The sequence below is a fragment of the Manduca sexta genome, chromosome 4 (assembly GCF_014839805.1).
Source record: "Manduca sexta isolate Smith_Timp_Sample1 chromosome 4, JHU_Msex_v1.0, whole genome shotgun sequence".
Taxonomy (NCBI): domain Eukaryota; kingdom Metazoa; phylum Arthropoda; class Insecta; order Lepidoptera; family Sphingidae; genus Manduca; species Manduca sexta.
In genome coordinates, this window is record NC_051118.1 from 6,036,817 (window position 1) to 6,052,651 (window position 15,835).

The following is a 15,835-nucleotide window of genomic DNA, read 5'->3' on the forward strand; positions in this document are numbered from 1 at the left end:
TCCCTACTTGCCGAATTTCGGCAATGGCGGCCAATCTCAACGGAGATCAACCAGGTACGCAGGATATATTATAGTTAACAAGTGTGTGCGCAATACACAAGCACTCTCTGTTCCTTCACTCTCATAGTCCGGTGAGACGGCGACCCGACATGACCGGAGAGATGTGGCACAGGACTAACTAGTACTGTTACATGCTTTCCGAGGCACGGGGGTATCACACCGCCAACTGCCTGACTCCGAGCTGCGACTTTATTTTGAAGTTGGAAAAATCCAGTCACAATTATTTTTGGCTCGACCCGGGATTCGAACTCAGGACCTTAGCGCCATAGTCGTACTACTAACACGTACGCACTATATGTATCGCAGTAGCTCTCGTATATTTAAAATATGAAGCAACGTGTAAACCAATCTCGAATCACACTCTAAAAACATAATTATCAATATAAACTGTAAAGGTTTTAAATAAAATAACTTAGTACAAAATTTTTGGTTTATTTAACAAAATACAAAGCAGTTTGGTTTGTTAATATATAATTGCAACATAAACTAAGAACCCTAGCCTTATCCAATTCCAAATCGAATATGACTGTCATGTATCATTTTGGATTATTCTAAATGGTGTCTGCTAATAAAAAGATATTGAGATCTTTCAATGTATGCAAGATATAAAAATTAAAAATATTACCTTTAGAGGCTTATCGATAAAGATAGGTGACATTAGATGTGAACTACAAGCCATTTTTAATAAAGTCCATTATTCGATGACAACAGCTGCTGGTTTTTTTCAATACAGAAGTCAGATGATTTACTAAAATCCAGGTTAATTTTAAACTGTAATGCCTTATATCCATTTGTCATACGCCCTAACACGTTACATCTTAGTCACTATTATTAAAGTTATCGAGTAAAATATCGATAAAAACCATGTAGCAATTATATCGATATGGGTATTTATTTCAAAAAATCTACAATTTAATATTTGAAGTTGAAGTTGGAAATTTAAAAACTACAGAATATTTATTACAAATTAAATGAATATCGAAATATCTGCAACATTACAATCACATCGCAATTAAATAATAAGATTTTATAAAAAAATCTTTGGAAAAATATTTATTAATTTCTTTTTATCGAGACAAATTTATATCAAGTAAATGGCGATAGACTTGCCCTTTAAGGCATCTCAAGAGTGATATAAGCTTCCCGCAATGTGGATGCTTTAGTTGTGCCTCTGTCTACCCCTTCGAAGATGACTACAGCTTAAGTATAAGATTATTATTAAAATTTTCACCAGTTGATTTCGTAAGACACTTTATGCTATATTAGACTGCAAATCCATTTACTCAATGGAATTACGTAATATGAAAACGACTAAATTTGTTAATAAACAATAAATATACAAGTTAAAAAATAAATTAAACCTCTTCGTGTTAAGTTCTAACATTGTTTATTTAAAACATGATGTCAATTAGTTATCGACTTTACGCATACCTAACGACATCACTATAGTTGGAACATATTGTTTTTCTTGTTCTCATTCGATTTTACACTTCATATGTGAATTATTTCAATGCAATAATAAATGAAAGAGTAATATAACCCAAAATTTATCGACAAAAAAGTATGTTTTCAAAGAGAAATATACGAGAAAACATACACTCAGTAAACCGCTAGATGGCGTTAATTATTTTCTACATGTAGGAATATAAAACCTAGTAATATTTTGGTTTGTATTACTATTTCACTACACCCAAGACCTCATACACGAAAACCTAACAATCGAGGAAGTTAGCGGCCATGAGCAGTTCCAAGGCGATCTCTGGAGCGATCGGGAACTCCGGGATCTCTGTGGAGGAGTTTGTGTAGCGCACCTTGTACGTGAAGTACATACACACCTTCTGCAAGACGTGGGATCTGGAATAAAATATATTATTTGAATTTTCTTATATGGACACGACACAATACGAAGCTTGTTATTGCCATTTAAAACCTTTTCCTCGACTGAGTCGGCGCTTTTCAACAAAACTCAGCCGTCAAAATCAGGTACATGCTGTCACTTAAGATATAACTATGACTTGAGATGTTATCTGTCCATCAAATAGCGACGACCTTAAGAGTCTAACTTTAATTTAACAGCGTCTCAGCTGATGTCGCATTTCAAAGCGAAACTCAATTGCATCAATTAATACACCCCTCAGATACTCTCTAGGTCTCCACACCGAATGCACGTCCATGCAAAGAGTACATTTGTCGCGGCCATACGCACACAGTTAACTATGTATACCTCAAGGTTGCCAATTCACAATAAGGTCTATAAGGGCTCGTGAACATTTCTCTTCCTTCTCCCGTCCCCCCATACTTCCTCCCCGACTATCCCTTTCATACTTCCCTTGAGACTGCCGTGGTTGCTAAGCCAGAAGATCGCCTATATCCCGTTCGCAGGGTAACCCCGTCAAAAAACAGAAACTCTCAGACACTTACGGTATCTCCCTAAAGTTGACCTCGTTAGCCTCGTTCTCAGCAAACTGTCCCGGACCGCTGAGCATCGCTTTGATAGTGCCTGATGTGAGAGCGTGCTCCCTCTTCACGATGAACTCGTGCCCGTCTGAAGACACCAGCTTCACGTACATCGCGTCCGGACCTTCGCAGCCACCGTACACCTTCTCCTCGGCGCCGCCCGAGCCGCTACCTGAATTAAAAAACTCCTTTTTTAAAAGTTGGTTAATGATATTGGACAAATAATGGTGTGAAGAAATCCAAAGTGGTGTAAATTGAAATATTGATACATAATTGGAACACACAAATTACAATATGTAGTTTATTCAGTTTACATCTGACCAGTTATTATTTGCATAATTTCTACACAACACTGTCCAAATAAAAAAAATAATTATAAAGTTTAGTTGAGTAGATTGAAGGACAGAAAAAATCACTACATTTGTTTAGTGGATAAACCTCATAAATCTCTTCTTCTTCAGCTTTAGGATGTCCACTAGCAACTATAGCCTTCCTCTTAAGATTGCACAATATGCCATATCTCATAATGGACAACAAAATGTGTAGTATTTCAATTCTAATTTAGAGATATAATATTTCATAGGGACATTGCAAAGTCCACTCCACTTCACCTGGGACTTTATTCTCTACCACACGTTATTTTTACGTGACAAGCACGTATATAACGCACTCTGCTGCGTTATAGACATTTGAAATTGGCATAAGAAAACCATTCCACGTTAATGTCACGAAAATAACGTAACAAGGACATGCGTTATAGATTTACATTGTCATAGAGTAACTAACTGTAATAAGGCCTCTGAGGGGTGACCTAAAGCTTCGTATGCATCCCTCCTAGCCGAATTTCGGCAAACGCGGCCAGTCTCAATAGAGATCAGCCAAGTACGCAGGATGTATTATGGTGCATAAACGTGTGCACAATACACAAGAGCACTCTCTGTTCCTTCACTCTCATAGTCGGTGAGACGGCGATCCGACATGACCGGAGAAAGACCAGGCGCAGGACCAACGGCTTTATGTGCTTTCCGAGGCACAGAGGCATCACACCGCCAACTTTCTGACTCCGAGATGCGACTGAGTTATTTTTAAGATGTAAAAACCCAGTCACAATTATTTTAGCTCGACCCAGGACCTCAGCGCAGTAGTCTTACTTGTACCGTGTTCAATTCCAACTACGCCACTGAGGTAGTCGACTCTCAAGCAAGGTATATAGACTGTGAGGAATAATTACCTGCAACGGTTCCTCCCGAGCGTTGTTCATCAGCAGCACTGCCACCCGAAGCGCCACCTGAGGCGGGAGCTGATCCTACTGACTGGTACGACATGGTTTCTGCCAAAATAAATATGAATGCGGTAAATCTATGACATCTTTCTATGACAATCTATGCCACTGAATAGACATCTTGTAAATAGGGGTACAAGATAAATATTGGTACAGTCAACTAGTATAGAAGCTGCACATTTACTTGTGGTAGGTCTCTCATATGTGAGAGTCTGCCTGGATAGTTACCACCGCAACATCTAATTCTGCCGCAAAGCAGCTGTGTGTACTCACTGTTGCGTTCCAGTTTGAAGAACATTGTAGCCAGTGTAACTACTGGACATAATGAGAACATCTCGTCACAGGATAGCGAGCGCAGTGGAATGCCAAACAATACAAACAATACTTTGTAATTCAAAGTGTTGGATGGTGTTTCTACTCTTTATGGGCGGTCGTATCTCTTACCATCAGGCAATCAACAAGTTCGTCACGTCATTCAAAGCAACAAAAAAAAACAATTATTTTTGTTTATCAAAATATTTTTATCTTATGTAATACAACATACACTCTTTATAGATTATCGATTGCGTAGTTGTATTACGCGCACGGTACGTCCAACACTCAAGGTCCCTTGTTCTTGTGGTGGTAGTCCAGATATGCTTATGTATAGGACATATAGGGATACAATACACATAGCGAAAAGTGGGTGCCCTAATTGCACCTTTGCCTTTCCTCTAGGAATATTTTTTCTAATACGCTTCTTGTTCATTTCAATCCCAAAGTGCTAGCTGCATATAGTCAGATAAATTTGAAAGGCTTGCATCGTTATTGTAGTAGAATTTTACAATAGACAAAAATAAATCAATATATTAAAAAAAAATCTTTTGTATAACTAAAAGATACTGCATTTATTTAAATGACACTTTACTATAATATCATTTAAAAACGGTTTTAAGACAAATTTTCAAATAATCTTTCTCAATAGTGCTGTATTTTGTATCAACATTTCTCAATATATACTTTACGCCTGTGGTTTTACTACATTTGCTTCTGAGCAACTTATGTTTTTAAATATTGCCTTTGTTAATCTGATAAAATTAATATAATTTATCAAGTGATTAGTTTGTTATTTATGACCACAAAACACCTAAGTAGGCAATGGCTTGGCTGTGGCTCTGGCAATGCTTTAGTTCTTGTCAGCGGATGCTGCTTAACGTCAAGACCGCTTGCTCATTTGCCTACTAAGCCAATAAAAAAATAAAAAATGAAGTTTTGTACCAAAATATATACCTTTCTCCTTCTATAGACCAACCTGCATCATTGTAGTTACTATGAAATTTTAATGATTTATAGTATTCCGTTTTTTATACAATAATATCCACTTTTTATTATAATTCAATTTGAAACATTCTTATTGACAAAGTCAAGGGTTAGTTTGTGGTTTCATTCATAGATTTTCTGTTGTCTAGATGCTATATATAGATAAAAATATTAATAAAATATACTTTATCTATATGAATTACTTGTTAGCTAGAAATATTTTTAACTCTTTTACCAGTTATTTCGATATTAAATTGTATGATTCCGCAAATTGACTGTTACAATCTAACTTCTGAATGAGTAAGCAAAAAATTTAGTTATATTTGGATGCATTAACAAAAAAATATTATTTCAGGATTCACATGATTCAATATAATGCTACCAACTTTATATAAATTAAAAATTAACTATAAATCTTAATTATATGTTCGATAATATGTTATTAATTCACATTGTAATACCTATCAATTGTTCGTTTTCAACTGAAAACACTATGAAATAATAACTTGTATTCAAACACTAGAAATATTGTAATGCAAGACAAGCTAACACATAGTTTACTATGAATGAGAATAAAACTGAAATCGTTACATCCGCGGACCAAAATGCATTAGCAGCGTTCTTCCATTCAAGAATTATGTAGATTCAATTCTTGCACTCATAATTTTTTTAGTTATGAGAGCAAACAGACAAATTAATTACTAACCTGGATTAAAACTTTGTGTATAATTTGTTAAATGTTTGTTAGATGACTCTCCGAGTGTTCAAGAATAAAAATAAATTTATTTTAGGTTATTGGATCCGACTGAATTCAGAACTGACAGAAGTCAGAACTTGACAAATACGAATTTGAATTGTCAGTGATATGACATTAGGCATATAACATGCATGTTTTTTGGTTCCAAACACAGACGTATGAAAAAAAGTCTGTAGTTAAAAATATGGGAAAGTAAAAATATTTACCTGACCAAAATATAAACTTCCCACTACCTACTGATAATTAGTAACCAATAAATAACACTCCAATTTTATTATTGTTTTACTTATCGCTATACATTTTAACTGCGATTAAAAAGAGATGTCGTAAAGACTATTTCACACAATGCCATACGAAATATATGAAACAGGTATGTACATATCTATGTACGAATTATATTAAAAGGATATATATATATATATATATATATATATATATATATATATATATATATATATATATATATATATATATATATATATATATATATATATATATATATATATATATATACATAAGTATCAATCCCTATTGAATCAAACAAAAAAAAAACCATATGCAAACATTAAATTTTTATTTCACTTTACGAAGTACGCTGTGCGAAAAACTTTATTTATTCCAAATTTTTAAAATAATTAAGTATATACTTATTCCTCTAGGGACCTCAGTGATCTAATATCTACTCATTGAAATCATTATTATGAGCCCATTACACACCATATCTACTGTAAATTGCTGAGGAGGAGGTTACTTGATGCTATAGCATTAGCACAGGGTTTCCATGTCTTACAAATACTACCGGAGTAATAATAATTTAAAATTAATCAGACCTGTAAAAGTGGGCAAAGAGCTGATGATCTTCAAAAGCCTGAATAGGTCTTCTTAAAGTATAGCTATGAACCACCTCGATCACATTAGCTTTCAATAAAAAATATAAGTATATCAAAATCGGTCCATTAGTTTAGGAGCTACAATGCTCTTATTCCGCCGCGCATATTGGCAATGCAGTGCAGTACTCGATAACATATAAAAGTGCTAGTGGTTATGAAATCACTTTTGTTGCTTGCGTTAAATTTCAACTGCATAAAATAGGTACATCATCATAACAATATAACCTCTTTATCATATTATAATCCAACAGTATATTTTAAAATTTATTTTACATAAATGCATGATGTACCTAAATATTTTATTCGATAATTTGCGTAGACTTATAAATGGGCTGATAATTTATCTATTGTTCGATTAGTGTTCCAGCGACATAATAGTAACCTATTTATAGCTTTACCATAAAATAAAATTAGATGTGATGGGAAGATAATAAATTCTATAATACATGCCAATTGTATTTAGACATAAATTAGTTATTGTAAATTTATTTTTCAATTAACTTAACTATTCTACTTCGTACGGCCCTGCCTAACTCCGGCTAAAGATTTTAATTAGTTATAAGATCGATTTGATGAACTGGTAGCACTGAAAACCGCTCCCAATGTAGGTCATCGGACCACAGCTGACGATTCGGCGGACTTTTTTTGACATGGCTTTTGGCTTCATTCATTATTTTGACATTTCGTGATTTCGATGTCAAGCGCTACGTATTTCTTTGAAAAGGGTGATTTTTTTACTGTTTTCGCTCATTTCTCGTATTTTTTTAATCGGACAAGTGTTTAGGGAGGTCAGACGAATACTCCGCCGGACGGGATTCGAAGTCGGACACGAGAAATTCCGCGAGAACCATGTGACACGAATACGAAAAAGCGCCTCCTGACCGTCAATGTGACAGAAATGTTTTCTGCCATCGCGACGAGTCCGAGCGACAGCCACTGCAGAGCCCGAGCCGGCCCGACGCCCGATACACGAACGGCGACGTAGAGCCCGGGCAAAAATGAGCGCGAGATGGCCAGCCCGCCACCGAACCCCCGAGAAGGCGAGGAGGTCGGCCCCGAGTTCGGCGAGGAAGCGAGCAGCAAAGGCGCGCCCCCCCCGCAGAAGAGGTTCATAGCGCCGCCTGCCTCGCAGCTGCCTTCGAAGCTGCACTACGTGACGGTGAGCGCACCCGGACCTAGTGGCGTGAAAGCGATCTTCCGCACGGTGAAGGTGCCTCGGCGCGTCCCCACGCTGGGTGGCACGCCGCGCGAGGAGCCCGCGGCGGCGCGGCCGGCGGCGCGTCGCGCCGGTCGCGAGCATACCAAGCGCCACGTCTGTGCCACCTGCGACAAGCGCTTCTCTAGCCCTGGCAAGCTCAGCCAGCATGTGCTCTCACACACTGGGGAGCTGCCTTTCTCCTGCGACCTGTGCGAGAAGCGCTTCAACACCAGGTTTAAGCTCGCCCGCCATGGTCTCATCCACAGCGAGGCTCGAGCATTCGCTTGCAATGTTTGCGGTAAGACTTTCAATCGCAAAGATCACTTGACTAACCATGTTCGAGTTCACAATCCTGTTAAGAAGCTGTACACCTGTGAGAGACCTAACTGCAGAAAATCTTACACTTCTCTGATGAGCTACAGGAAACATGCTGCTCTCCACTCTGCAGAAGAAGGTAATCTGCAGTGCAAGATATGTGAGGAGGTTTTCCCCTCTCGTCAAGAGATAGTGCACCATCTTAAAGTTCATACAGGTAGTCGGACACTCAAAAGTGAAACTGATAAAAAGTTTACATGTGATTTTTGCGATAGGCGGTTTTTCACTGCAAAGGATGTGCGTCGGCACCTTGTAGTGCACACAGGTAGGAGAGATTTCTTGTGCCCTTTTTGTCCCCAAAAGTTTGGGCGTAAGGACCACTTGGTCCGACATGTGAAGAATGCACACCCAGATGAGTCATGGAAATCAGCTGCGGTTGGCACTTCCAGTGAGCCTCCACCTGAGGCATCTGCCTTTGAGGAGACATATGGTGACTATCCCCTGGAAGGCACTGACTTTGGTATCTGGAAACCACCTTCTCCAAAGGAAAGCCAGGCAAAGCGTCAAACAAGAGTACCATCAGAAGAAATCATAGTGGAACTACCACCATTAGATCCTGCAGATATTAAAATAGAGCCACTAGATGTCAAGATTGAGAACACCTTAGTGGAGGTGAAGATTGAGGAGCCTGCGTCGCCATCGTGCGAAATCCTCGAGAATGTGGAGTACCCCATATACATGGTGCCACCGCCATATTCCCAGACGCCATCTGACTTGCCTTATCTATCACCACAGGAGTTGCCAGACACGTTGCAGGCTCACTTGTTGGATCCTGCCAATGTTCAGTCCATCCTGATGGATCCAGGGGAGGGACCTTCTGTTCTGTCCAGTGAAATGCTTGGGATCCTGAAAGAAAGTGAATCAACTTATACAGGCGAGGAAGGTCGCGTCCAGCAACAGAGGCTGCCAGCCTTCACGCAAGCCTTTCAGACGGCGCAGAGTCCGAAGCCCCCGAAGCCACCGCCCCCGCCCTAGTAAACTCGCCAGCCGCCGCCGCCACAACCCAGCCGCTTGTCTGAGCGCGGCAGACTACGTGACGACGTGCCGCAAGGTGAGATTCCTGCATTTAGCTTATGTGAATACCGAACTACCTCACTAGGTAAGGTTGGACTAAGCTGTAAATAGTCTGGAGTGCAGTAGTAATGAAAATATAATATTTTTGGACTTTATATTTCGACATTGTAAGCGTATCTTTACGGAAACTCGGGGACTCGTGCCCTGTTGTTTAAATTGCCAAATTGTATATTTGTACGTTTGAGGTATACCAAAATGTTTCCGAATTCTACATGAATATGTGATCTAGTCGTGTATGTACTTTCGGAATTGTATATTGTTTATTTATAGCGTACATGTTTCACGTTTAAAGAGTATAAATGGGACCAACTCTGTGAGCTGTTAGGAGGGATACGGTTAATGCTTAGTGAAGAATTAAGTGGAGAGCGCGCAGGCGTTGAGTTCGTGTTCTGTGGTGTGGTGGACAGTGATATAGTATAGTCAGCAGAATTACTAGAGGGTATATGGCTCTTAAAAGCGGCTTGCTATTATAATATGTTTTAGAGAGGCTTGCCGCTTTTGACGCGAATCGAAATACAACGGAGCATATCACTTTCTGTCAATGAGTTGGAAATTCTGCCGGAGTAGATTAACATCAGATCTGTCTAAACTATCATGAAAATATCATCTAAGTGTAAGTGTTCAGTACAGAGTTAAATGAAGGCTTTATTGTGTATATCAATAGGGTTCAATTTCATTCTATTATCAGAATGATATCGAAGTCCTATAAACTCAGCAAACAAGCAACAAAATGCAATAAAAATAATCAATATACCTCAGAAGCAGCAATGCTTCCTTATAGAATAATTATAAGTCATTTAGACAATACTAATTGGGTCTAAGTCTAATGAGCAAATTGTACACGAATTTGGATTGGTAGGAAGTTAACATTATCTTTTCAATGAACAAATGTGCCAAAAGCGGTAACGACAGGCCGACGCGTCACTAGTATCGTATCAAGCTACATTTGGCTCGCGCGCTAAATTTACTCTTTTTTTTTGCTCTTTGGACCCGAAAATAAGCAAGTGCATACAGCCGAAAGTTTTAGTAGTGTTAAGTTAACATGCGATTTTGACAGTACTAAAAACATAGTTCACATACAAAAATCATTTCTGAAACAGTGACCGCAAGAGCAATTTGTCTTGGCATATTTTTAGAATTATAAGCCAAATTATATATTTTTTTAGTTATGTCATTGGAGTGTTTATGTGTCAGGTGACTATAGTGAGAATTTAAACAACTTGGGCCAGATGAAATGGAAGGATATTACAACGGTATTATTAGGTGCCTTGCATTTCTGGTATTAAATCTGTGTACACTACTACTCATTACTATAATGATTAAAATCGGTTGGCCATTTACTTTCATTTCTATGATTCATTATAAATGTTAATGATTTTTAATACCATCCATTGGTGCTATCGGCCAACTAGATTTTTAATCAACCTAGGGTCGCCTTTCTACCTCATTTAAAGCTACAGCTCTCTGTATTCCGTATTTATAATGTCCAAGTCAGTATGTGATAATGAAATAGTATGTTTCCATTATTGCTATTTCTATGGATTATTAAAAAACTTTTAGTAACAAAAAAAGCAAAGCTATGTACAGTTTAATTGAAGTATATAAGGGTAGTATATAATAGTGACTCAATAATACCAATACTTCATCATCATGATGCTTTTATGCAATTCCCAAGGGTCATAGAAGATTTGGAAAATATTTTTAATCATATATCAACATTACATATTGATAGCTTACTACCCAATTTTGCACTTAAAACAATATACTAAATGTTTTTTTATTATATACATAGAAATAGTAATATAATATTTTTTTTAATGAGTAGTAGTTGTTAGGCTGGAGATCAATAAATAATTGGATATCGTCAAAATTGGACTGCATTTGTGTAGTAATTTGGATTAGCCAATTTGGATGATGGTTCTATGTTGGATTCCTGACACAAACAAAAAATACATCTTAAAGTTAAGTTTTAATTGGTAATTCGAAAATATCTTTAATTTCACATGATATTGAATGTTTGGCGTCTAGTAATGGAATGTAAAGAATTGTAAAGCGGAGATCCAATGTTGTAAACATACATAGAATATGTAAATAATTCTAATCTTTTTAGGTTAATAGGACTGTAAAAAATTTAATCTACCTCAAAAAAAACTTATTCTTACTTCTAGAAATTTAATGAATATGTTAGGTTAGTGAGAGTTAGGATTTTTTTAATTTCTATTTGAGAGATACACCGATCATAGGGCAGGTTAAATACATCCATGTTGTCTTAATATTGTTTAATGTTAGTGTGTGCTGCAATATCGAAATCTTTATTGATATAAAACTTAAAATATGTATGATTATTATTATTAATTTGCTTTATATTTTTATTATGCTCTTTAAGAGCGGCCGTTGAGTTTGATCCGACGTTACGAGCATTTGAAAAATTAAAAAAAAAAAATAAGAAAAAAGATCTGGCGATGAAAGTTACAATGAAAAAAAAAGTAGTTTTAGGAGATACATTCACATATTTTGATATGAAAAATCTATAAAAAAATGGTATAAAAAATTCACATACATATTTTCCTGGACGCAAATATCAGAAAAGATTTCCGTGGAAATGTTTTAAGAAACGCATGTTTATTTTGTTCAATAAAAGCCTAAATATTTTTCATTGACCTATTTCATGATTACTGTGACATATTCATGCGTTTTTAAAAACATTTTTGCTAATTCATTCCGAAGGCGGTAGACTGAATATTATTTTATACTTAAAACTGTTTACTCACGATCAACGAAAATGCGATCGCTTCAAATACGATAGCATTCAACTTGATTGTGTGTACACAGCATTACACAAATCCATGGTTACTGGTCAAATATAAGTCCAAAATTAGATATTCCCGTATTTACGTGTCAATGCACTCGTTTGCACGTACATTTTTATATTTTTGTTTAGTCTATTCAAGATAATTCTATTTGCCATGTAAAAGCTATAACAACACTGTATAGTGTGGGAGAGGAGACTGGGTTGGTTTAAACCAGTCATACTCAATATTTTTTTATATGAGCGACAAGAAGTCTTTGTAATGGTGCCTCGGGTAACAACGTTAATTCATTGACCTACTTAAGTATCCATAAAAGTTAATTAAAATTGATGTTTTATTTATTTTATTAAAAGTATACATATTTAACGCAATTCATTATCATACAGATCAAGTGGTATAAGATTTTTTTTTTATTAGTGAAATTATGATGGATTAAAAGGTCCGGCGCGGCGCGCCGCATGTGGCTCGCGCTTGCGTGTTGAGCATAGCTGGTTTAAATCCTTACATTGATTTTCATAAAAATACCACTCAATATGCAGTTATGTTTTGGCGTGGATTGTATTCATTACTTAAAGCAGAATTTTCAATTATTTTTATTATATAATGAAAAAAAAAACATTTTTAAGTTTCTAACCGGTATCCATGGTTGTTTGACGATATTCCGGCTACACCCTTAAGCACTAGTCATAATATACAATAGCAGCACATAATATATTCTCAAAAGGGCAGTTATACTGAGTGATATTTAAATAAAATTACAATAGACTTTGGTGTTGGGCTCAATGAAAATATTTGTCACAGGGCTTTTGGTGCAGATTATTTTCATTTTTTTATGTCTATAAATAGTTTTGTAACTGTGTGGATGTTTTTTGATTCATTTTGTACGAAAATATATGCTAATTATAGTATATCACTATGATCCATGGTTAGTGTTTTTATTGAGCCCAAGCCGATTTAATTGGTGCAACCAAACAAGTACAAATAAACAGAAATAAAATAAGATATATTTTTTATAGTATTGAAATATTTATACAACGATTAATTCAATATATTTGTAAAAATCCTTTAAGATTATATTTTTAAATTGGGAATATAATATGAAAGAGTATCATTGTACGGCCGTTTTGTTAACATAGTAAGCGTTAAAGGCGAATATTGTTGATATATGTTATTTATTTAACAGTTACTATGCAGGTTTGTTTCTATAAAATCGTGTTAAAATATTTTAGTAATACGTATATTGAAAGCTCGGAGAGCTGGAATGATATTCAGTTATATTGTGTCGTGAAAAAAAAAAATTAATCATGGAAAAACAATGCGAAATTCATTTATAAATAAATGATTTATGTATTCTTTTTTTTAATATATTTCCTGAGTATGGTTCTTTTACTCACCTATTTCAAATCTTTGTTTTATATGTTTTAAAGAATGTAATGAACGAAAACCTGCTTATACAGCTTTTGTCATACGACGATAAATCTATGTGTATCTGTAAGTTTCGCAGCACTTAAAGTGTCACGACTTGTCCTTTATAATATTTAATGTACGCATAATTGTTAAATTGTACCTACCCCCAGTTTTATTGTTTTTTTTTTTGCGTATAATGAGTGTGACTCATATATTTTTTGTAATAACAAATTATGTTGTAATACCAAATACATAATTTTATTATATTTTAATTTTTATTTTGTGCTTACATCTGTAAAAGTTCGAATATTTTTTTTATTATCGTCTAAGTTTTGGTAACAGCAACGAAAGTGCTACGAGTAAGCTGTTGTACGTAATAATTTATTGTTAAAACCATGAATACACAAATATTGTACAATTATCCCAATCTTCAATATTTACTTGATCATTTTATAGACTGAGTTGATATTTTGATATTTTTATAAAATCGCAAATGCGTCTGTTGCTATAATTTTACTGTCCTTTTCCTAACATAGCAAGTAATATTAGTACCTATTGTCATAATGTATAAAGACCAGTATAGAAGCATACCTACCTCGAATTTTCTGTTGTATTATTTAATTATGAACTGTGATTTAATTACAACGGACGCAAATGCGTATTACTGCTAAACTACCTACCATATTTGCCTTATATTTTACTCGTAGCCATAAAATTATGTAAAATTGTTCAGTAGTTATACGATATACGTAATTTTGGTACATAACTTAGGGGCCTTTATAAATTAAAAATGTAGATTGTTTGAATTGTAATGAAAAGATAAAAAATAAATATTTTTTAGATATCTATGATATTTTTAATAGAATGGATCTATTTTTGTTACGCTTTTATCGAGTAATAAGGCATTTCTTTTTGGATGTTGAAAAATTTATACGTTTTGAAATGTTACATTACAGAATGAACTGTTTTATTTGGAAATTAGATTTTTAATTAATATCTAATATTGGTATTTTTAAAATTCCTTTGGTGCTTTATGTTACAAACTAAATCAACTGGAATAGAAAACAAATATTTTTTATTTCATTTAATATCATTTTGAAATCGTATTATTGTAAATTCAAGAATAACTTAGATAAAATAAAATCAAGCTGTAAGCTTGTAACATGTCGATGAACTTTTTTATAATCCGTGTCTTTATAAGTATAATTTATTTTTCTATTTTCCAAATGAAATGGCGTGAATATCAGTAATCGGGTAATGACATCAAATATCCGCTGAATGGCCTAATGATAATAAATTATAAACATTGTACCTGGTTTATAATAACACGATGTAATGGTCTTCATTGTAATAAATATTTGAAACAGCATTATGTATTTTTGTTCACTGCATTTTGAAGTTTATGTTGATGTACAGTACGATCAATTTGAAGTTGTCACTACACGTATCCTGTACATCTGTCTTTATCGTAGGCTCCAGAAAACAATGGCTGCACATCACGACTGACTACTATTCTCAATAAACGATCCCAATATTTTTTTTATCTACAGTGAAAACCGGTTGTAGCGACATCGAAGGGATCACCGAATCTGGACGCTATATCCGATAGTCGTTATAAATGATACAATTTTTATATGCGCTTATTTAAAAGAGACCTTACTATTTAGTGGTTATAATCGATGCGTCTCTATAATCGATATATCGTATCTCAATAATATGCCAAATAGTTTTTTTTTGGCATTCTTACAAAATAACTTATTTTGATTAGTTCCTTCTTGGAATCATATTGAAGATTGAAATGGGGGATCGGTTAATTGGGAATGGCTGAAATAACGTACGACATAGAAACTCGTATTTTAGTCTACCGCCAATAACTTTGCAGTTGTATAATGCAAAATATTTCTTGATGGGAGTATGACCATTTGTTTAAAGTAGATATCACCCGTACACAAGGTAATAAAACAAGCCGTAATGTGTCGTTGAATTTTGAAAAAATCCGTGGACACTTAAGGTATTCCAGTCCCTCGGCGATCGACTCGATATCTGGACATTTACAAGTTCCTGAGTATTTTCCTAATTTCCTTGCCAGAAAAAAAATCATTCTGTTTCCATGTTGATGTAAGATTTTTCATATGCGAGTCCGCCTGGGTAGGTACCACCATAATATCTACTTCTGCCACCAAACAACAGTCATTGTTGTGTTCCGGTTTGAAAGACATTGTAGCC

General features: G+C 35.2%; 2 protein-coding genes across 2 annotated transcripts; one reads left to right on the forward strand and one right to left on the reverse strand.

Moving 5' to 3' along the window:
* Nucleotides 1–476: 476 nt before the first annotated feature.
* Nucleotides 477–5,995, reverse strand: LOC115453124 (elongin-C). Its single transcript, XM_030181769.2, has 4 exons — nt 5,805–5,995; nt 3,749–3,847; nt 2,482–2,689; nt 477–1,914 (listed from the first exon to the last, which is right to left on the reverse strand). The coding sequence occupies exons 2-4, from the start codon at nt 3,840–3,842 to the stop codon at nt 1,773–1,775; spliced, it is 444 nt and encodes a 147-aa protein (XP_030037629.1). The 5' UTR covers nt 3,843–3,847; nt 5,805–5,995; the 3' UTR covers nt 477–1,772.
* A 1,320-nt stretch (nt 5,996–7,315) lies between these two features.
* Nucleotides 7,316–14,978, forward strand: LOC115453123 (zinc finger protein PLAGL1). The gene has a single exon (XM_030181768.2). It carries the CDS (start codon nt 7,755–7,757, stop codon nt 9,291–9,293), a length of 1,539 nt encoding a protein of 512 aa, XP_030037628.1. The 5' UTR covers nt 7,316–7,754; the 3' UTR covers nt 9,294–14,978.
* The last annotated feature ends 857 nt before the right edge of the window (nt 14,979–15,835 follow it).

Coding starts and splice junctions, on each gene's coding strand:
- LOC115453124 (XM_030181769.2), bottom strand. CDS start 3,842: ATGTCGTACCAGTCAGTAGGATCAGCTCCCGCCTCAGGTGGCGCTTCG. Junction 2,690..3,748: donor CTCGGGAGGAACCGTTGCAG/GTAATTATTCCT, acceptor TTTTTAATTCAG/GTAGCGGCTCGGGCGGCGCC. Junction 1,915..2,481: donor GTCAACTTTAGGGAGATACC/GTAAGTGTCTGA, acceptor ATTTTATTCCAG/ATCCCACGTCTTGCAGAAGG.
- LOC115453123 (XM_030181768.2), top strand. CDS start 7,755: ATGGCCAGCCCGCCACCGAACCCCCGAGAAGGCGAGGAGGTCGGCCCC.